The sequence below is a fragment of the Cynocephalus volans genome, chromosome 13, assembly GCF_027409185.1.
Source record: "Cynocephalus volans isolate mCynVol1 chromosome 13, mCynVol1.pri, whole genome shotgun sequence".
Classification (NCBI taxonomy): Eukaryota; Metazoa; Chordata; class Mammalia; order Dermoptera; family Cynocephalidae; genus Cynocephalus; species Cynocephalus volans.
The window spans coordinates 6477976-6500885 of NC_084472.1; the positions used below are offsets into that span (position 1 = coordinate 6477976).

Here is a 22910-nt window from a genome sequence, read left to right on the forward strand (position 1 = left end):
TTACAAACCACCTAGTAAATTGTAGGTGTAAAAATTTACTGTCATTTCACGTTTTAAAAATTATAGGCAGGGGCCGGCCCGTGGCTCACTCGGGACAGTGCAGTGCTGGTAGCGCTGAGGCCACGGGTTCGGATCCTATATAGGGATGGCCGGTGCGCTCACTGGCTGAGCGTGGTGCGGGCGACACCAGGCCGAGGGTTGTGATCCCCTTACCAGTCAAAAAAAAAAAAAAATATATATATATATAGGCAGTAGTTCCCTGTCTTAATTTACAGAGGGCGAAGACTGAATTGTAACCAACTCAAAAATAGTCCAGTGAAATTAGAAGTATGCAAAAATTATTTGTTGAATAAATTTAAAGCAATAATTTCGCTACAGCAAACGTTGTTGGCTGAGTGGTGGCTCCTTGCCACAGACAGGAGATCAGAAGCACAACGCAGGTGCACCGTTGAAGACTTTGTGTCTTTGCTCCAAAAGTTGTGTAATAAACAAGGTGAGCTCTGCTAAGGGTTTTATTAGATTTTGGAACCTGACTTTACTCCTTGGCAACATAAACTGGAATGTTGCTGTTTTGTTCAAAGAGAATTTAAGGAGACCGATTCCCATACGCAGTACAGAAAAGCAGCCTGCTCTGATGCATTTCAACTAAGAACTAGATGAAAATAAGTACCTTTGGACTATGGCCAAGCCAGCTGGAAACCATGAGCCTCCTTCCCTCCTGCTATCTTTCCCTCTTCTCAGTACCACTGACCTTTGGTCAAAGGGCATGCATCTGTCCTAGAGCCTTGATACCCTCATGTCATGGGCATTACATTAAAAACATCGTGGACCATTGGAAAGGAAAATGATGACCCGCTGGGGTTCCACTCAGCCTGACAATACCACCAATGTTCACTTGCCTCTTTCACAGAAACCCAGATAATGTATGATGAGACAATTTTGATGATGTGTAACTCCAAAATCCACCACATGAACACCTGCATTTTGTGAAAATACTCCAGGAATTTTAAGAAGAGCACAGTGAGGCGGTCAATCACCAGATGCCATTTGTTCCTTAAATCTGCAAAACAGTAAATACACCCAAGAGCATGAAATACTTTTTGCATTATTATTTAAAGCATACCTTATAACTTTCAGACTGAAATAAAAAGCTGTAATCATAGTGGATGAATTCAGATAATACCAAAATCTAGAGGAAGGATGGCCTAAGATTCCCATTTCGTGATGATGACACACATATCATAAGCGGAGACTGTGAGGGACGATGTTACTTTTATCCACCTTTTAATTAAATTAGTGCAAAGAAGGATTTTGACCTTATTGACTCTAAAGGCTGAGCTATAATTCCCTGATTTTCTGGGACTATTAAGTAACCTGACCACCCTCTAAATGACATTTTTCTTGCCAAACAGTGCGTGTATAAGTGGCCTATCTACTTCGACACTGTCACAGGCAGGAAGAGCCTGCTCTTCATCAGAACAAAGAACGAACCCTGCGCACGAGAACGCCCTAGTCCACAGTTTCACGAAATGTGGTCAGACTCATTCTAATCATGATTTTTAACCAAATAAATCATTTATTCTTTCTACCTTATGCTAGACACAGGGGTCATGCTTCTGTGTGGAAGGACTACTCAGATTAATTTGAATAAAAGTCACAACAGGACTGTTTTGTATTATCAGCATGTCATCATGTTTGTGGTCAAAAACTCACAAGCCTAGGCAGATAAGGTGTAAGTATCTAAAATAGCTTCTTTACCGGGCTTGCGAAGTTGTAACAGTGACTGTACTCGGTTCTAAAAGTTAGATAAGGTTGTAGTAATTGTGAAAAATGCTTATTGACAGACTGACTCAGATGATAGTCGCTATAGAGGTTTAGGTAATAAGTGAGTATGATTTAGAGGTGCAGATGGCAGGCACATAAAGGAGCAAGGGTACAAGGCGTAGTCCAGTTTTTGGCAAGATGCCAATAGTAAAGCTCAAAACTCATTTCAAAGTAGTTTGAGCATAATAAAATCCTCGTCTTAACTTCCTGGTCTCACGGAGCTGGGCTCTCCACTCACTGCAGAAGGCATGCTGGTCAGATATGGAGAGAGCTCTTCTGGGTCTCTGAGAAGCGTGGGAAGAGGGCCAGGTTTGGGGGAGCTTGCCTTTGGGAAGGCTCTTCCACCTCATGCTGCTTTTTTATTTTCTACTTTTGTAAAGCACAGAGGACCAGCAAAGACAAGGGAGGCATCTTCAAGTTGCAACCCTGCAGTTTCACCCCACAGTCTGTGCTGTCTGGCTTCTCCCATACTTTATGGGAACTGCCAACTGGACTAAACTCCCTGCCTTTTCAGTTCTCTGTCAGATAACACTTCCTGATCACCAGGGCCACTCAGTTCTCATCGTGCCCTTTTAAGATGGTGTTTCAAGTCCAGGAAGAAAGGTAGGAAAGATGAGCCTAAAGAATCAAGAGGGAAAACCCTAAAATAACAATGACGACAAAAACATCTCTAGCAGTTTACTTCACATAATAATTATCCAATTGCTCACTTTCTCCTCCAGTTCCCAAGTCCTTCCTGAAGCATTAGAACAGAACTAGAAATATATGTATGTGTGTTTGTATATATATGTATATAAATATACATACATGTATGTATGTGTATTTTTAGTGGCTGGCTGGTATGGGGATCTGAACCCATGACCTTGGTGTTATAACACTGCACTCTCACCAACTGAGCTATCTGGCCAGTGCTTATATTCTTACTTATCGGTTTCCTGGAAAGGCCTCAGTTTGCAAAGATGACATCGAGAACATTCACAGATGCTGCACAGTGACCTGTTTCTGTTTCTGGTAGGACTTGTCCTGTGAGAAGTGTCTGACTGAGCGGGTGGTCAGAGCTTGTACTTATGGCTCAGTGACTAATAACCAGCCACCTGCTCTCCTCTCCACAGTTAGGATTAAAAGGAAATGATCAAGGCGATTGGAACAGAAATAGTGTAAATATAGCAATTAAAGAACCCCACAATGCTCCATTTTTTATTTTACTGACTGAGTGACACGCGTCCTACAGAGCAAGCCGGCATCTGGCTGGCTCAGCCTGGCGGCCAGCATGTGCAAGCAGGTGCTGCTGGTGGGCCGATTACCTGATGCTTCCTCCTCCTCCTCGGAGTCCTCCTCCTCCTCCTCCTCCGCGTCCTCCTCCGACTCCTCACTGTCTTTGCCACGCTCGCCCCTCTTGGCTTCTACAGAGCATCCCTCGGGCTTCTCCAAACTGGCAGTCAGGTTCAACAGGGTGAGGTCGGGAAGGCTGCCTTCAGGGTGGGCCAGTCTGTGGGTGGAGAGCGGCAAGTCAGAGGATGGAGGGGTGTGGGCAAGTCAGAGGACGGAGGGGCAAGTACAAGGAGGTAAAAGATAATGAAATCAGCGCATGGACAAAGACCTTGCAATGTGGGGTGTTAGCATCTTGTCACTTGTTTTTGGTTTGTTTTAAGTTCTTTCTAAGAACAAACTGTAAACTCAGGTTTGTTAGCTTTTCTAATTCAGGTGCTAGTGATTACTGAATCATAAGAGCTATCGACACCTAAACTTGACATTCTTCCCAGAGGAGAAAACGGTCAGAGTTTAGGGTGCAGAAGCATGAAATGGCATCGTGGAGAGCAAGCATTTCATGGCTTCGCAGGGGACTTACTCATTTTGGTGGATTGGTAATTTTTTCTTGATGCTGCTCAAAGTAATTGAAATAGAAAGGAAAAAAAGGGAGATGAAAACAGAAGAGTTACAGGACTGTCAGAGATCACGTAGCATGCTACATATCATCCACTATTGCATTCCTGGGGCCGCTTGCAATAACGTCCTAATGCCAAGTGCATTCCAGGAGGGCATCGACAGCGTGCGTTTGCTACGAACCCTGGGCTCGGCAACGGACTTGAGAATGGACAGGATTGCGGGTTTGTAAGGGAGAGAACATACAGACTGCTGAGGCAAATCACCATGCTTTCATGTGCTAGTTAGGGGGTGAAACTCCCAGAGAGAAGGCTGTTACTGCAGCTGCTACTATGACTGCATAGCAACATGTCCTCAAGCAATGATGCCCTCAAACTGTAATGCCATGGGCAGGGCACAGTGAGGGAAGATTGCAAAAGGAGGGAATCAAAGAAAAACACTGGAGGAAGCCTTTTGGAGGCAGGTCCAGAAAACCTACTTGTAGAACCGTGTAATAATCTGCAAGAGCTCTGGGACTGGGTAGAGCTGGGGGTGGAAGAGAAGTGAACCTCTCTGCTCTCTGTGTGTAACCTCCGACCTCCACATTTGCTGAGGGCATGGGGAGCTGCAGGGGCGGGTCTGCACAGATGCAGATTTCAGAGGCAGAACTAGCTGCAGTTTGCTAGAATGAACACCTCCAGGAAAGCCTGTGCACCTTAATTCAGCATTTTTTCCCTCTAGCAAATAAAAAAAAGATCTTGATTTTCCAAAAACTAAATAAAAGCACACTCTAGGAAAAACATTTCCCAAAACTTCAGGCTAAAGAAGTCACAATACTTGTAATTCTTTACTGATCAGCATGTGCAAATTATTCAATGATCATATGAAGCATGTTTACTTTGGGACTCCAAATAGATATGGTGAAGAACTGGATTCCCTGCACTTCCTCAGATTCGACAATCTTGTATTCCTTTCTCCATAGGGAGTTTATTATCTTTTCTCTGTGTTTTCTTTAACTTTACTGATAACGTTATTTCCTTGCTTTTATTATGATTGTGGCTCCGGGCTCCAGCCCTCTCACCGTCTGTTCTTAGGTAACAGGCTGCCCTGCTCTCCGTACTGTCAGAGTGGACAGCATTCCTCTATGGGTCTGTTTGCCCCACCTTTGCTTATGCATCCACAGCCTTGCACGGTTCTTGGTGTGCACTTCCCTACCTGCCCCTGCATCGTTTCACTCCAAGTACGTTTTCTGAGGACCCTCATCTCGAAGGCAGAAATCCAGCCTTGCCCTACTCACCTCCCTTGCAAAACGCAGTGCTGTGCTTGGTGTACGCTATGATTCACTGCATGGTGGGTGAAGAAATTCTGTGTACTGGAGAGGCCTTCTTATTTGAAACAGAAGAACAAATTATGTGACGTGGAGAGTTGAAGAGGTTCAATTCTGTCCTAGGACTTGACTTTGAAAAGGTATACGTTAAGCTAGTTTTCATTAAAGAAAATGGAAACTCTACCATTGTAAAATGTCATTAGTCCAAATTCCATCTATTTTTAAACATTCTAATTTGGAATATGTGGAAATGTAAACGACAGTCATCCCATTTATTAGACTCTTTTAAAAAAAGGAGATGTCTTACAAATTTGTAGTGTTTATAATATAAGCAATATTTAAAGAATGTATACTGTTTAAGATAAATTAAGTTTTAGAACTCCTAAGCACTTTTAGAAGATTGTATTCACATGTAAGCAATTTAATATCACATCTTAAATACGTGCAGTGTAATCCCTCCAGAAAAACCTATGGCAGGATTGGATACAATGGCCTCAGTTTTTTTATGTGTAGAAGAAATAAACATGACTCCTGTTAAAAATATTCTAATTCAAACTGTTTACTAAATCAGTGTGAACTTTTGCACAACTATTCATGTTATTAAAATGTTATTAAAGACCCACTGTCCTCAATACACTCCCCTATCTCATACCCTGTAAGGTGATGTCTACGTTTTAATCAATCCATAAGCTGAACTGAAGGTATACCACACTTTCAATCCAGAAGTAACATTTACAAACACATTATTCTCTTTATAAAACAACATGGAATATAAATAAATAAGTTATGGGGGAAAGAAAGCTTATTTACTTTATAAAAGGATTCACCCTACCATTCTAATGAATTACTATTAATTCATTAAATAGTTCCCTATTAAAAATTGGACACACTTTACATACAGCATTACAGGAGCACATGGAAAATGAGAGAGAAGTATGTTTAGTAACGCTTCCTCTGGGGCACAGCCCTGGCCTCTCGACATGTTAACATTCTTACAAAAATTTCCAGTGCAATCTAGAGATTTCACTGGAAAAAAGATAGTGCTAAAGTTGGAATGCTTCAAGTTTTTAATTATTTTGGGTGACATTGCACTTTGACACTTCTATGAACTCCTGAGTGAGGTCACTGGCCTTGTGACTTGGGGTAACGGGCATAGGCTTCCTCTCCAGAGATAATTGTGGGAGTAGTGGCCTCAAACTTCATATTCGCTGTGCCTGGAGCCCATCACACTGGCTCCTGCCCTCTTCCGTGTCCCAGCCACCTCCCCATTAGGCACATGCTAAATGCTTTATGAGAAACACAGAGAAAAAGAGTTGTTCCTTATGTCTGGAGGGTTAAGATTTAAATAGTCACTCAAGATTTCTAGCTTGAGTCTGTAATCTCACTTCTCTACCATCAGCTAAAAACCTGAGGTTGACTTTTCTCTCAGGCTGCCATCAAAACTGCCCCTGAAAGAAACCAGCGAACCCTCGTCCCTCCTGCACTGGCAGTCTGCACAGGGACTCCCAACATTTTCCACACTTCCCTTCCTTCCAGAAGTCCTGACTGCTAGGGTTCACTACCCAGTTGTCTGCCTTAGGATTTTACCCAAGAGAAAGAGAATGGAATAGAAAACCATCAAATCTTCATAGTTATTTTGTTAATTGGACTTATTGCAAAATACATGTTTCTACTAACTAAATTACTAGCTTTATTACTAATGACATGAAGTTATGGGAGTAAATATTTTAATTCACCTACTTGATAAAGAATAGTTTTAGCAAATTAGGTCCCAACGGCTCTTTTCTCTGTACTCTCAGGGCACATTGAGGATAGATCTGTGCACAACACACATCAAAGCTGCTTTTTATTATGTGTGGACAATGCATGTATTATCTCCCCAGCCAGACGATGGCATCTTAAGGTAAGGCCATGTCTCAGTGCCATCTCTGTACCTTTTGTGGTATGCAAACATATTGTGAAATCTGGTGATGTAAAAGGATTCCTTCTTCATCAATATGCTGATCTTTCAAGGAGAGACATATTTGAAGAAACTGATATTTTAAAACCATATATTGTTGTGATTATTTTCACTTCATTCAGAAAATAACTATTAAGTATCAACAAATGGGTAAGGCCCTGGGGTGGGTGATTTGGGGACATCGTAGTGAATTATACACAACGCTCAGGCATGAGGTGCTTATGCCTCTAGCGAGGGAGATAAGACAAGCAGCTGGACAGAGGACTGGAAGGCAAGTGTCAGGACAGCAGCAATGATAAAGTGCTACGGGAATTCAGAGGGAGGGCAGATTACTTTTAGCAGGGATGTTGGCATTTATGAGAGGGTTTGTGGAGGAAGTGGTTCTTGAGCTGAGCTCTCAATTGTGTGGTCAAGAGGGAGATAAGCTCTCAGGCAAGCCTTGAACTAATGCTCAGAGAACCAAATGAATGGAACATGTCTGAACCAAGACCAAAGGCTGAGCACCAGCTGAAGACCCTGGACAGCCTCCACATCCACTCGTCAGCACCATTCAGTATTGACACCAAAAGGTGCAGTTTGCAAAATACATCCATGAACATACCTGAAAGCCACTGTCCACTACCTGATGACATGAGTTTTCATTTACAGAGCAGTAAAGAGTTTAGCATACCAAGAAATAGTTTTTAACAAAAAACAAGAAGAAACATTGAAGTACCCACCTATTGATTATTAGATATACGCGGCCATTGACTTTGGCATGGCTACGAGGTGAGAGATGGAGGCACAAGGAGGCAATGGAGACAGGTGGAGAGAGAGAGAGAGGAGATTGTTAGACAGAGAGGCATGGAAGGACTGTCTCGTTAGCTTCCTGTCCTCAGGTATACCATCATCCGCACAGATCTCCTGCCTTGAAGAAGAGTCTAGGCAGCAAGATTCAGTAGCAATGTGAAATTACACGTGTTCTGGAAAGTGCTCGAACAGTAAGTCTCTCCATCCTTCTTATCCCTCTCCATCTCACGCACTTGATTAAAAATTTGTAACGTTTAAGTTTTTCAAGGTACATTTTGTCAAAAAAAACTAAAAGATTTTTGCTCCTTCCCCAGAATTTAAAAGAAAAAAATCCTACTCAGTAACCATGTTCAACACACTCTTCTGTGAGGTTTTCTAAAACTGAAGTAAAAAAAAAAGATATTTTATTTCTACATGCATAACAATACTTTTCAAAATACATCATGGGCAAATTAAAGTGATACAAAAGTAATGGGTATTTAAACAGTTCTTAGTAAATTATTATCAATTATATAATATATAATGAATATATTATATTGTAATTATATTATAATATATATTAAGATCAATAGATAAGTGAAATGATATCCCTGAGATTGCCTACTTACAAATAATAATGGTTTCTTCTTTTGTACATTCTGTAAACAATAAATTCTGCTTCACACACAAGTGACATCTGCCTACACTTAACGTGTGTACAAATACACATACACATACAAAGTAGACAAAAGAAGAAAGAACAGTGGGATATTTACAGAAACAGTAGTGCTGAAATAAATTTAATGAACACAATGAATTGGTTATTCCCAATTTGTGGGCCCTTTTTTCTAAAGCATCTAGTAAGGAGGTGGAGCAGAGAAAGCAGGGCACAACAGCCAATCCCAGCTCTGAAAACCTCAGTATAGTCATTAGATAAGGACTTCAGAAGCAAAGATATTATGGGGTGAAAATTATTTGTAAGAAAAATACTACAATGGGAAAGAGTTGCTAAGATGATGGAACCATATCATATGATCAAAGTTAAAATTTTGGGAATTTTATATCAAACTCTTGCATGAAATCCCAAAATACCAGATTTGAGTGGGTACTTCAGATTCCCACAGGCTCTAGAAGCCTTTTTTTTCACAGAACTAAAAATGAAATCCCTTGTCCCTAAACTCGCCAGATAGCTGACTTGACATACTCTGTCCCCACCCTCTTCATTTGCTTGGAAAATTAACTTAAGGGAATGCTGAGGGCCGAGGCACTATGCAAGGAGAGCAAGCAATGAGCGCAGACTGCTCGGGTCATTCAGGTCTCCTCTCTTCTCTCACCATGGCACGGAGGGCAGGTGAGGGCTGTGAAGTGGCAGCTGAGGAAACAGAGTGTGCATATCCTGGCATGCGGCCACGGTCCTTCCCCAGAGCCTGCATAATTAAGCACTGCTATACATACTTAAAGGGAATTCCATAGATGAAATTCAATTTTCACGTATGCCAGGACCAAAATCTGTCATTCATTAGGTTGGTAAAATCTTTGCTGAGCCATTTTGTCTTCTGCTAAACTGATCCTGAAAATCTCTACTTTTCTGGATCAATTGTGACCTATATCTGTGTTTGATTGCCTGACAGTGCACTCGGGCACATGGCAATAAGAATAATGGCAGAAAAAGCTCCTGCGTATTAGAGGAACTTTTAATGAGAAGAAAATAAATATGGAAGAGAAGAAAAGGCATTTAGAAGAAAAAAATATTAAAAAGGTATCATTAGCAATTATCAATAATTACATGGCTTTCACAAACATATAAATCTGCTCTTCTAACTGAAAGACTTTCTTTAATTACTGAATATAACTTTTGAAAAAAAGAAGGGAGAGTGTTTATAGTTAAATGATGCATGTTACATGGCCAAAGTTAAATATCAAATACTAGTTTTATACACAGATATTACAAGAAATGTCAAAAGAATTATCAAATAATAATTTTTTAAAATTATTAACAACTCTCTCTTTTATGCAGGTGTTGTCTTTGGGTGATGTTTCCTGCCTTCAAGTTAGTCAATGAATAATATCTCCTAGTAGTCCCTGAGCTGCTGCTTCTTCTTTTTTATTTTTAAAGAGATATTTCTCTTGGTTTTGTATTCTAATTTTAAATTTTTATTTTTGGGCAACTGGCCGGTACGGGGATCTGAACCCTTGACCTTGGTGGTGTTACAAGTCTGTGCTCTAACCAACTGAGCTAACCTGCCAGCCTCTTGATCTTCTAATAACTACTTTATTTCTACTAATATTTGGTTATCACTGAAGGAAGCAGGAGTGAGTATATAGAAAGCATAAGCCACTGCCCTATCCACACTCTCCTCCCTGCTGGGGTGTTGGGAGGGGATAGGTTTCAGCTAAGCCTGATTATTTATGGTGGCAAAATGACATAGGAAATAATGACTGTCATAAGAAATAATACCTCTTGGTTTCATTGGTTGAGTCATTGACATATGGACAGTCATCTGGAGTATACTCAGAATAAAAACTGAATGTAATCTTAAGTTAGACAAAACACATAAGAAAAATAAATCTGCTAGTCATAAATAAAGATGATTGAATGTTTTTTATCATCAAATAAAATGTTTCAAAGTTGTCCATGATTCCAGTTCCTACTACAGCAGAAAACTGAAAGTTTATTATCTTATAAAATGCACATGATGAAATCCTACTTCGTCTTCTACTGACATACTCATTTTTTCCCCTGAAGTCAAAGAATGAAGGGGATTTTCAGCCATGGCCTCTGTACTTCTCTTAGCTCTTTTCTCTCTATTTGCTTATCAAGTGTTTTTCCAAGAACCGAGTCGCAGGCTAAATATGAGGCAGAGAGGACAATCGTTGTTAGCACTCACTGGGAGAATGCTTACAGCTTCCCTGTGATGGAACAGACTGAGGGACTTGCAATAACCTGTGTGGTTTAAACAAGCGTGGGCAGGAAAAGGACCATCCCACCTGTTACCTGCAAACAATTCATATTTATTGATAAGGAGAAAACAAAAGTGATCTGCTAAAATAAGATGTAGTCTTTGCTTTCTCTTCTTAAATGTTATTCTAGTTACTAGCAGATTGCAGACTCTCTCTTTTTAGCCAAGGCTCTTCTCTTCCAAAATGGAAGGGAAAATTCTACAAATCATCTTTTCGTACATTCTCACAGTGACTTTCTTACTGGTGGTCAGTGTAACTTAAGACTCATCCTCTGAATTAGTCAGATTCTGTAAATGTTCTAAAAACACATGCAGCCCAGCCTACACATGAAACACACATCACCAACTCTCAAATATTTTAGTGTGCACAGCTACTCAGAATCTACTCTCATAGCTTTCAAGATTACTTCGCATTAACCAGTCATAAATCACTACCAATTATTTCAGAAAATTTCATCAAATATTCTACATTTTTTCTTTCTTTTTTTCTTTCACTCACAGGTTGATGCTCAGGGAAAGTTCAAGTTTCAGGGAGAAGGAAGAAAAAGTTTCAAGAGATTTATTGTACAGTGAGGAGATTATAGTTAACCACGACATGCTGCATTCTTGAAAAACATAAAGAGTGGGTGGTAGGCACTCTCACCGCACAAATGCTAACCCTGTGAGGTGCTGCCTTTGCGGTTAGTTAGATGCAACCCTTCCACAATGTGTATTCCCTTCAAGACATCATGTTATCCACGATAAAAACACACAATATTATCTGTCAATCTAAAAAAGAATAATAATTGAAAAAGAAAGTTCAAGATTGAAACTCTACGTTAGGTTACTGGCTTCCTGCAAGCTGGCCAAGGCTGACCTGCTGACAGAAGAGGTGAGTGTTTCTTCTATTCGCTCACCTGTAGATGGTGTTGTCTTCCTTGTTAGGAATGGACTTGAGGTCTGTGAGCTCCAGGAATTGGTCATGGAAATAGTGGAGGTGTAAGATGCACACCAGCAGAAAGGAGGTTGGGATGAATATGCGAGTGAACAGCTCAGCGACAGTAAACTGCTTTAAGCCCAGGTCCTCCAGCCTGTAAAACAAAACAGAAAGCAACAAAGACAGTCTCTGCTGCAAACTACGTCACAGTCTTCCACTCCTGTCACTCATACCATTTGCTGCATCCTCTCCCCCGCACATTCCAGTCTGGCATCTGTTTCTACCAGTACAACTAACCTGCTCTTACAATTGTAATAACCTCAACATTGCCAAACTTAGCGGCTACTTCTCCAGTGTTGTTTAACTCAAGCCCTAGTCCTTCCTGAAACAATGCTGGTCTGGAAGCACCACACTCTCTGGGTTTCCAGTTCCACCACTATCTCCTCCTCTGCTGCTGGACCCCTGGGGACTGAAATATCCCCAGTACTCAGTTTTGAGTGTCCCCCAGGTGATCTCACTAGTCCTGTGGATTTATAAAACATCTTTACACCAAGGACTCAAATGTGCATCTACAGCACACCCCCACCTGTGGACTCTCACACCCAAATTTCTACCGGAAATTGCTTGTTTCATTGTTACTTGTACTTAGTGTTTTCAAAACAGTTTTCTTGATTGCCCTCTTTTCCTTGGCAGAGCTGTCTCTACCTCCCTCTCCCCACTGTCGTCCACCTTGGGCTACCACATGGCACACCTGTCTACCCTGAGCAAAGTTCAGAAATCAGGAAGGCTTTTGTGGTTCTTCCTTTTCCTTCATCTCTCATTCATCCCCTTTCCTCCAGCCTCCCAAGCCCTGTCTCTACACCTCTGCCCCTGCTAGCTACCTGGTCGTGTTGGTTCCATTGCCACACATCACTTTTTCTCAGCTAGCAAAGGGATATTTAGACTCAAAAATTCCACCAAGAATAAAATACAAGCCACACTACCTGCAGGTGCAATGTGTCCAACTCCGCCCCGTCTCTGGGCCTTTGCATTTGCTGCTCTCTCTCCTGGAATGCTCTTCCACACCCCAGCCCCCAACTTGCACTTTCCCTAAGATAAGCTCCTTCTTAGCCTTCAGGTGGAGTTTAAATGACACCTCCTTCATGAAGCGTGCCCTGAGCATTCTATTTAAGGTTTCCCCATTATTTACTACCTCAGCCTGGTTGGATTTCCAGACTAAATTTCAAAAGTTTACAGAAACGAATCAAAAATGGATAGAGCATTATCTATGACAGGCACAGGAAAAACTACCACCTCGTCATCACAAGACTAATAGGACTTGCAGAAATTTCTTTCTCTATGGCACGTATTACTCCTTAGAATCTAAGTGCCAGCACCATAAATGAGGAAAGGCTACTGCTTTGTAAGTCCATGAACCTACCTAAGAACTGAAGAACCAAGTTCAAATTTGAAGAGCAGAAAGCATGACTAAGCACTGAGCAGGTGTGTTGCACATGGAACTGACATTAGAAAAGGTCATTTCATTAAAATTGGGCTGAAAGTTTATTTTTCAATTAATATTCATGTACTTACTATGTTCCAAGCTCAGGGCTATGTCGAGAGAACACAAAGATCCCTAAATTATAAAGCCTGTTCTCAAGGAACTTACAGACATTGATAACATCATATTTTACTAAAATCTTCCTTAAAGATGTTCAGAACAATATGCATTCAAGTCTCCATCCTATTAGTCATTTTTACATCCCGTCCTATACCAGAATCGCTTACTTTTCTTTTTTCAGTCCAGTCATATTTTGCCACAGTCCGGGGAAGTTTTCAAACTGATATGTGTATATAAAGATAAGCACCAGCATAGTGTAAATAACCACAGACATCCAAAAATATTTCAGAATTCTCCTCCACCACTCATAGTGCACCTGTGAATCAGACATTGAAAAACAAACAAGAAAAAAAAAATCACAAAACTGTTTGGTTTACACACACACACGCACACGCACACGCACACGCACACATTTTCTGATCCCAAAGCCTGAAATACAAGTTACCTGGGAATCCTCCACTATTTTAGATTCTCTAGCCACCGCTCTCCCCCAAAATATAATCCAATTATACAGATTTCTTTTTTTTAAGATTGAGAATTTTTGAAAAACATATGAATCTTTTTTCTGACTTTTTAAGAACTCAAAATTTTAAAACAGCGAACAGGTGGAAGATAGTCATTTCCCACTGCAGGATTCTTAGGATGCAACGTGTGAATTTCATCAGTCACTTTACATGACAGTCATGGGATCATAGGAAGTTAGAGTCTCTGCAAGGAAGCTCACGCTTGCATATGTTTCTGGGGCACATGTGAGAATTAAAAAATTGAGGATATCTGTGACGTACCTGATACAGGGCCACACAGAACAGGAAGAGCACCATGTAGATGATTTTGTACATGACGATTTTACCCTCGAAGCTGACGAAGAAGAACATGCCTCCACAGACGTAGATCCAGTACTTGATGAACACAGCCACCACCATATTGCCCAGCACTTTCATGACATCCTGGTCATCTTCCGCTTCTGCTTCCTCTTCCGCTCTCGCCTCCTCCTTTCTCTCTTGCTTCTCTTCCTTAGCTTCCTCTTCCTCCTCCTTCTCTCTGGGCTCTCCTTCCACTTGTATATCTTCAAGTTCCTCATCTTCAAAACAGAAAACTGTGCTTTTAAACTTACCTGCTTACCTGACCAGAACTGTACTGTGACTGTGTGTGACACAGGTGGACATGGAAACATATACTCTATGCGTTACTCTATGTATGATTGGAATGATTGCAGACTGCTCTAATAAACAAGGTGACAATTAGGACTAATGAACAGTCGATTTTCATAACCTTCCTGAGATAGAGTTTAAAAGAAAATAAATTTAGTAATATTTTTGTACTGATCTTTTTACAGCACTTTTTTCATTTCCAATAACCAGTGATAGCTTTAAGTACTGCAGGATCTATAAAAATTAATAGGCAACAATAGCACGTATCAAAATAATTCTATCATTTTCGAATTCTAATCATTTCATGGCTCTAGATAATCCAAGTAGTACTTTACTGAATATAGTTAATACTAACAATCTTAACCAAAAAGCATCCTTTTAAATAACTAAAAGTTAATTTTAAACGCCAAATATAATTTAAATTAAATCTAAAGAATAAGTCTACTTTAACAAAGTTGAAGCAATTTTATGCATCCGAATTAAGAACTTATTTTACTTTGCTTTAAAATATGCTAATATATAGGACTCATCTCTGTGTCATTAAGGCTACCTAAAATTTGAGTAATTTGTTCAAACAATAAATTATCAATTCAGTCTTCACAGTGAGGGGAGTAAAGAGGAAGTGAGTCATCAGAGAAACTATTGACCTCAAATTAACCATTCTTTACAAAAATTAACTGGTTAATCATTCTGTTGAGTGGAGACATCCAAACTCATGTAGGTAAGACTTAAATCTTATAGACAGACTTTTGTTTTTTAAAACAACTCAGTGGTTAAGTCTAAGTAAATTATAAAAAATACGTAAGTTGATCTGTGTTGTTTTTCTTATGGTTACCAGGGTCATGTCGAGGTTACCCACTTCTGTGAACGTTTATAGCCTACTTTTCGCAGGCAATCCTGCTAACCTTGCTGACAGTCTCCAATCCATTCCACAAACATGATTGACATATGCAGGGAGTTAGGGAAAAAGTTCTTCTCGGTTTACCTATGTGGCAGGTCTAAAACCACAGAGGTGATGATGAAAACATAAACCTACTTTCTTTTTTCTTTGTGATATATTATTTTTCGAAAGGGAGAGGATTTAAGTTTAAAACATTTGTCTGTGTCTTGGTTCTAATACTTAGTAAAAGTATGACCCCCAAAAATCATTTAATGTCTCTGACCCTCAGTTTTTTCTTCTGTTGGGAGTCACTTTTGTGAGGATCAAATGACCCATTTTAAAAGCTGCTTGTAAACTCATGTATACTTTAAAAAGTTACATACTAAAATATTGTTATTTATTGCTCCAAGTTAATGTTTGGCCTCCTAGTCTGACGCTTAGAGGCTTTCTGGAGCATTTGGGGCTCTTTCTCTGTAATTTTGCTGAACACAAAAATCTCCAGTCACACACTGTACACACTACTGTACCTTTTTCTTCATTTTCCTGACTTCCAATTTTGACTTCAGATAAAAGAGCTTCCTTTTCTTGAAGGGCTTTTTGCTCTGTGAGGTGCTGCCTCAGCAGTAGCCAGAAAGTAATAGTGAAAAGAATCTGAAATTATAGATTCACAAAACGAGATTTAAGCAACCATTTGCGGTGCCAACACATCTCAACAAACATAACATTTTCTTCACATTTCAGTGGGAGCACAATAAATAAGACTTTTTATTTGCCATAGGGTTAAGGCAGCCACTTGATTTCAACTGAAAGCCAGGGCTTTCAAATCCCCTTTCCTGAGAGGCTCCCGTGTGTGCTGGGGGCCAGGAATACACTCAGCGCCATGCAAGGCCAATTCAGGAAAATGAACTCAACGGCCCAAATTGCTTCCGCCTGGGCAGGAGCTTGACTTCAGCAACTGGATGAGTCCTCAAGATGCTCATCCGTGATTGCATCCCTCCTGACTGTGACAGCATTACAATTGTAAAGGAAGATACCTCTGGTATGACACTTTGCAATATTCTTTATTTTGAAGAATTCCATACATGAGAAAAATAAAATTTCATCCCAGAAATAGAACCCGTTATCATTGCCATTAATCTTCCAAAGCTGAAGGAGGAATAGTTGTAAGTTCCCACACCTTCATATTAATGTTTTCTTGAGCACTAGGGAAAAAAACTTATGACTTGGGGGAGCTCCATTCTTTAGGGAATACAGTACCTGGTACACAGCATTTTTTTTCTTTTTCGTAATTGCTTTATTGAGATATAATTCACATACCATACAATTCACCTATTCAAAGTATGTAATTTAGTGTATTTGCAGTTGTGCAACCATTACTACAATCAATTTTAAAACATTTTCTTCACCCCCAAAAGAATCCCCAAGGCAGTCATCTCCTTTTCCTTCCCTCTCAGACCTAGCCAACCACTAATTTACTTTTTGTCTCTATAGGTTTGCCTAATCTGGACATTTCATGTAAATGGAATTATATAATATGTGCTCTTTTGTAAGTGGTTTCTATTCCTTAGTATGTTTTCAAGGTTTATCCATGTTTTAGCAGTACAGTACTTCATTCCTTTTTTTTACCACATAATATTCCATTGTATGGACATAAAACATTTTATTTATCCATTCATCAGTTGATTAATGTTTAGGTTGTTTCTATTTTTTTGACTATGACAGATAATGCTGCTACAAAGATTTATGTGCAAGTTTTTGTGTGGACATACGTTTTCAATTCTCTTGGGTATATAAACCTAGGACTGGAATTGCTGGTCTTAAGGTAATTTCACATTCAACATTCTGAGGAACTGACAATCTGTTTTCCAAAGTTGCTGCACCATTTTACATTCCCACTAGCAGTGCATGACCATTCCAATGTTTTCACATCTCCAATGATATTTGGTATTATCTGTCTTTTCTGATTATAGCCATCCTAGGGGATGTGAAGTGGTATCTCACTGTGGTTCATAGTAGGCTTTTAATAAACATTTGCCAAAGAAATAAAAATAAATAAATAGGCAACTAAATGGGTCATTTTCATTTTGAATAATTGCCCACTGAACTATCAATAAACATCAACCCATCACCTACTTTCAACATAAATCAGTGTGACAAGTCCTGGTAAACATGCCTAGGACCTAATGAAATCAAGAAGCAGAGTGTCTACACTTCTGAAAATCTGGCATGAAAATTCTGGAAGTCACTATGAATCAAACTATAGCTGCAAATTGGGAAAGAAGTTTGTTTTTCTAATGGATATTCAGAGAGGTTAGGAGTAATTGGGGCCAGATGGAAAATCCTTCCTGGGGAAGGTGAGTTAAAAGCCAGTTTTAAAGACTATTAGTGGATGTGGTTTGATGGAGTGGGGCAGGAGACTCTAGGGCTTAGCATAGCAGTGCTGCAAAGCAGTTGGGCTGGCTCCTCTGAAGGTGCTCAGGCCTTTGAGGAACCAGCCACATTCTATTTATCGCTCATTTTCTATTACACTGACTCATCCAATATTTTGTAAATAGTGTATATTTAATAGTGTGTTTTTACAAATGTTATTGTGGTAGAGATTCTATGAGTCTGGAGTTTTGTTGTTACTGTCTATGGCAAAAACTTGCACTTTTTTTTTTTTTTTTTTTTTACCTCCTGGGTACACAAGTATAAATGCAGACCTGAGTTTTCCAGAATCACTTTTTTTTTACAGTAACAAATTTATTTCCCAAATTATGTTTCCCTCCCAAAGAACTGTTAATTTTAGCTTAGGAGGTAATCCTGCTGGTTTGTTGGCATGCATTTTTAGTCATCTCACTGATATTCTGAGTCAGGCTGTAATGGATTTACACAGTTAAAAAAATAAGATTTTGAATTTCTCTAAGATTTTGAATTTCTATTACAGAAAAAGAGTAACCTACCAGTTATGCACGAGTGTGTGTTTGTGGGTCTGCATTTACGGGGAAAGAGAGGGTGGGAGAGTGAAAGAAGAGTGTTAGACAAAGGTGATTTCTAAGTGAGAGTATATAATGAGGGATTTTCAACATGGAGTATGGTTTGGGAAAGAAAGTAGGAGTAGGGTAGGCGTGGGGTAGGCATGGGTAAGTGAATGAATAAATGAAATTCCCATGGTTCATGAACACAGGGGATTATGGCCTCACCTTTACCTGTCATTACCATTCACCTGTTAGGATTTTTTTTACCTTTATAACCCTTCACCAAAAAATCTGTTACAAGGACCAATAGTCTACTAAGTACCCCATTTATTCCTGATTGTCTTGGATATTAGGGGTCTGGTAATCTTTAAAGAAGAAGGGTGAATTACTAATTTTCCTCTCTGTCTACACAATTAAAATTTCCAAGGCTCATTCAATACATACACATGATTACTTTTACTATTTTAAAATAAAGCCATCAACATAAAGGAAATGTGTGTTTAGAGTATGCCACGTTGTTAACAAAACAGTAAGTTGGAAGACTGTAGGGTAAATGCTGGACATAGCCTTAAACCCCCTCCCCGTGCATACCAGAGGTCCCCATCCCCGCTGGGAAACTACCCCTGGCCAAGGTAGTTACCCAAGGAAAGGCGCATCCCCTTTAAGACAGACAGAAGACTGGAGGAAACAGGAACCCTAAGTAAATGAATTAGCTCGCTGGTGCTATAGCACTCTGGTGCCAGGAGAAGAGCAAGTAGATTAACTTACCTACTCAGCCTGATCTCCTGTGCACTCTGCGTTATGTGAGCTGGGTGAGGGTCTGCGCAGTAAGCTTGCAAATGATTTACACCCCTGCTTTGACCAGTTCACTACATAACTGTTGTACATACCCTGTGGTGGCATGGATATCTAGCTGGCTGGCTGTAGTCAGCGAATCCCTCAGTCTAATAAACTGATGTCTCTACTTGCTAGACCTCCAGGTGAGATCTTTGGAATAGGCAAACACTACACGAGTGCCCTCTCAGATTTGGGGCTCCCATGATACAAACACCTAATCTTCTGAAATAAGAAATACTAAAGTAGCTCATGAAAATAAATAAGTAATGAAAAGATTATGAATGTTTTAACTACAGATAAAGGTATATCATGTAATTAGAAGGAAAAAAAGCAAGTATCATACTTAGTTTTTGCTGCTAAAAATGTTTTTTAGAGCATAATTGGAGAAAAATGTTGCCATTAATAGTCAGTGATTATCTGTAACAGCAATGTACTAAGCATGTTTTACAAATTAATAATCTATAAAAGAAAGTTCTCTAACCCCTTGAAATATTTTACATTCTATTTTCCTATTTTTCCTGTCTAATTTCTACTATACTACAATTTATACTAAAAATAATTTATACTGTAATTTTTATTTGAATGGAAAGAATTGTCATTTTTAAGTGAAAGCTAAAGTCATGGTGTAACGTATGTTCATATTTAAATTATAGAGACCTCTAAGCAATATAAATTATTTCTTACAGTCTCATATCTGTTCACTTCTGCAAAGCAGTGAATATTTGTAGACTATTTTTGTAAGCTTTTGCTTGGATATGGTTGTTAGGTTATTGTGATTTTGTTGCATTGGTTTATTTTCCTGTTTTCCTGTCCACTTACCTTTGAAGCAAGTTCTCCAGGATCTTTCTTTTCTAAAAATCCCGGGACCTTTTTAATTTCAGGAAGTTCAAAACTCCATATATACTGTAATACCAACAACAGATTTCCATAGATAACCATGAAAGGAGAGCTGATCATGGCATATTTTCTTCTGTTGCGGATCATCCAAAGAGTGCATGACCAAATCAACAACACAAAAGTCAGCCAGCTGTGGTAGGTGATGCTCCAAGCCTGCAGGGAGGAAAGAAAAGGAAACGACAATAGTCAGTACAGTGGGTAGCCCCCACTCTGGTAAGTTAAAAGTTATCTAAAATGAAAAGGTCAATAATATTCAAACTAGAGAGAGGAGAGAATTGTGGAAAATGGAGAGAGACGCCGTGACTGAGAGAAGGAAGGAAAGGGAAGTACTGACTGGGGGAATGAGCCTGCTTTTGAACTTCCTTTAGGGAATAGGGAAGACCTCTTTCCTAAGGCAAAGAGGTCTTCATTGCAAGTCCTTTTCCCTCCAGCCCCAAATCTCTTCATCATTACCCTACTCTGCAGTAAGAAAAATAACTGTGTTTTCTCCAAAATAGCTTGGAGCCAGCAGTTATTTATGAGTGATGGGTAAGTGTGGGCCACAGCTGGGCTGAGAGATGGACGCCTTGAGAATCCCCAGGTGAAGCACACAAGCTGGGCTTCAGAGGTCAGGCTCAGTAGGTGATCCAAGAAGATACACACGATGGAAGCTAGAACATGCACATGAGCAAGTTGTGTGTTAGGGCTCCACATGCCCCAAACAATAAAGCCAAGGTAATGGAAGCCAGCCTCAGCTTCTGTCCTGCGGGCGTTAGGAATGAAGAGCCATCAGACCCTTCAGGCAAAGGATGCATTTTCTTCCATTCACACTAAACTTTCAGAGAATCAGAAATGTATCTCTGAAACAGCAGCTACCTCAATCTGTAAAGAAGGCTCACAAACACTATTAACTTCAGGAAACCTGTTATTTCTTACCATCATCTCTGATAACGTTTTTTTGTTTGTTTGTTTTGTTTTGTTTTGGTAAAAAGAACTTTAAAAACATTTTCTAGATATGTTTGGGGCTAACTGAAATCAGTCACATTCAAGAATAGCATGAATTCCCTAAAGTCCAAAATATTTTACAAATTGGTTTTGCTTCTAGAAATTAGACAGGTATTAAGATAAATCAAGTCAGCGTGGAACAGAACAAACAACTATTTCTTTTCAGCAGTTTTCAAATGTGCCCTAAAACACTGCTAGCCTATTCGGTGATAGTTGTTGGTTACAATACATGATAATTATAATTGGAAATTAAAATTGCTTTCATTAAAATTAGGTTAGTGACTGACAACCATTATCAAGTCTAAATTATATTCATGAAAATATTATTGCTTGAAAATAGCATTTGCCAAAGATTACATAGCATTTAATGGCTTTGCATTAAATAATATACTCATATTTAATGCATTTATCCCAGTATAAAATGTAGATGTAACTTTTTCATTTTTGTGTGATCCAGGAAAATAATCTTCATAGACATTATAATTCCAGCAGATTCCCTCTGACCCCCACTGTTCCTGTTTGGGAGGGTGAGGGTAAATGAGGTAGAAAAAGTTATGAGTTATGAGGATTTTTTAAAAAATTTCTTTCCTTTGTAATGTCAAGTCACACATGTCTTTCAGTTGCAGTAGTTGGGAAGTAGAATCCACATTACGCTGTTTCCTATGTTTGGTTTTATTGTCTGATAGTTTAGTGTATTCGTATTTTGTAGTTTTGAATAAATACATATATTATTTTAACAGACTTGGCTCCTGAAAACTGCTGTTTCTGCCTGTAATTAATAGTCTGCTGCTTTCACAGAAGGTAGGCACTTTTAAAACATTAATATTGTGGCTCCATTGAAACATTTTGAAGTGGCACCAGGCAAGGGCACATCTTTAATAAAGGATTGTGCTAGTTTTACAATAAATTTTTTCCTATTATGTAACAAAATGTGTATTCAAAGGTATTTTTAAAGCTCTTTTTCTTTAAAGAAAAGACGTAACGTATCTGGCTTAGAGAGAAAAAAAAGTGTAGATTTTTTTGAGTTCAGCATCAGCATTGCAAATTGCATTTATAATACATTTGATGTTTAACAATCAGAGAATTACTGCAGTTTAAGGTAGAGGTTGATATATAGAAAATGTCCAAAGGTAACTAAAGAGCAAAGAAGTAATTTCGTTTAAGGAATAGAACTGGCCACCCCCAAATGAGCATCTTTAATCTCCAGGAGATTTCTTTTTTCTTTCCTCTCATGTGTGGCGGTGTTCCTGACAAGAAACTGAAGTTGTTACACACAGTTCATCTGGGAAGCACCTGGACTGTGTGCCTGGGGAAACTGTGTTTAGGTATTTTTTTTCCCTGGAGTTATAGAATATTTTCATTTTTTAACCATCAAAGGGATCCATGGGATCTCATTGCTGACCACAGAATTTGGAAGACTTGTGTTTTAAACAAATGTTAGGTTTCTCCAAAGCAAATCAGATTTCCCAAGAAAATTTGTTTTTAGGTAAGGGAGAGATTAGAGCTTCTTATATCTCCTATGCATAGGCCAAAGGATTGTTTTTGAAGCTGTGATGATGCAGATGGAGAATGTGCCTAGAGGTGCATAGACCTGCATCAACTGAGAGCTCACAATCCAAAGCAGCACTGAGGAATCGTGGTGGTTTATGCTCATGTTGGTAAAAAGTTACTGCAATTAAGGGGGAATAAAGTCTCCTCCGAATCCAAGATGTGACCATAACTCTCACTATCTGAAAGAAATAAAAGCAGCTCATGTTAACCTTGAATACCTTGAATACTTTTCAGAAAAGCTACCAAATATGCCCTATTAAGTTGGTAAAATAGGGGACAGTCTGATTTAAACTAATTTGAGAAAAGTGTATTAACATTTACAAGGATAAGTAGAGTTGAAGAGGACATGATTTTGCAATCTATAGAATAAAAATCCCACAAAAAACAGACATAACCATCCGTTCTCCACCAAGGCATTGCAGAAGATTCAGATAC

At 39.3% G+C, this 22910-nt stretch overlaps 1 protein-coding gene across 3 annotated transcripts in view; it reads right to left on the reverse strand.

Moving 5' to 3' along the window:
* The window catches only part of PIEZO2 (piezo type mechanosensitive ion channel component 2), a 435460-nt gene that overhangs the window by 81174 nt on the left and 331376 nt on the right, over positions 1-22910 (reverse strand). For 2 of the 3 annotated variants that reach the window (XM_063077173.1, XM_063077172.1), the window contains exons 13-21: positions 19863-20093; positions 15777-15900; positions 14004-14299; positions 13386-13534; positions 11599-11772; positions 7694-7735; positions 3674-3706; positions 3129-3313; positions 900-1060 (exon numbers count right to left, since the gene is read on the reverse strand). In XM_063077173.1, coding sequence (XP_062933243.1) covers positions 900-1060; positions 3129-3313; positions 3674-3706; positions 7694-7735; positions 11599-11772; positions 13386-13534; positions 14004-14299; positions 15777-15900; positions 19863-20093 — 1395 coding nt within the window. The remainder of the gene's footprint in view (positions 1-899; positions 1061-3128; positions 3314-3673; positions 3707-7693; positions 7736-11598; positions 11773-13385; positions 13535-14003; positions 14300-15776; positions 15901-19862; positions 20094-22910) is intronic. The other variant, XM_063077175.1, reaches the window with a different exon arrangement.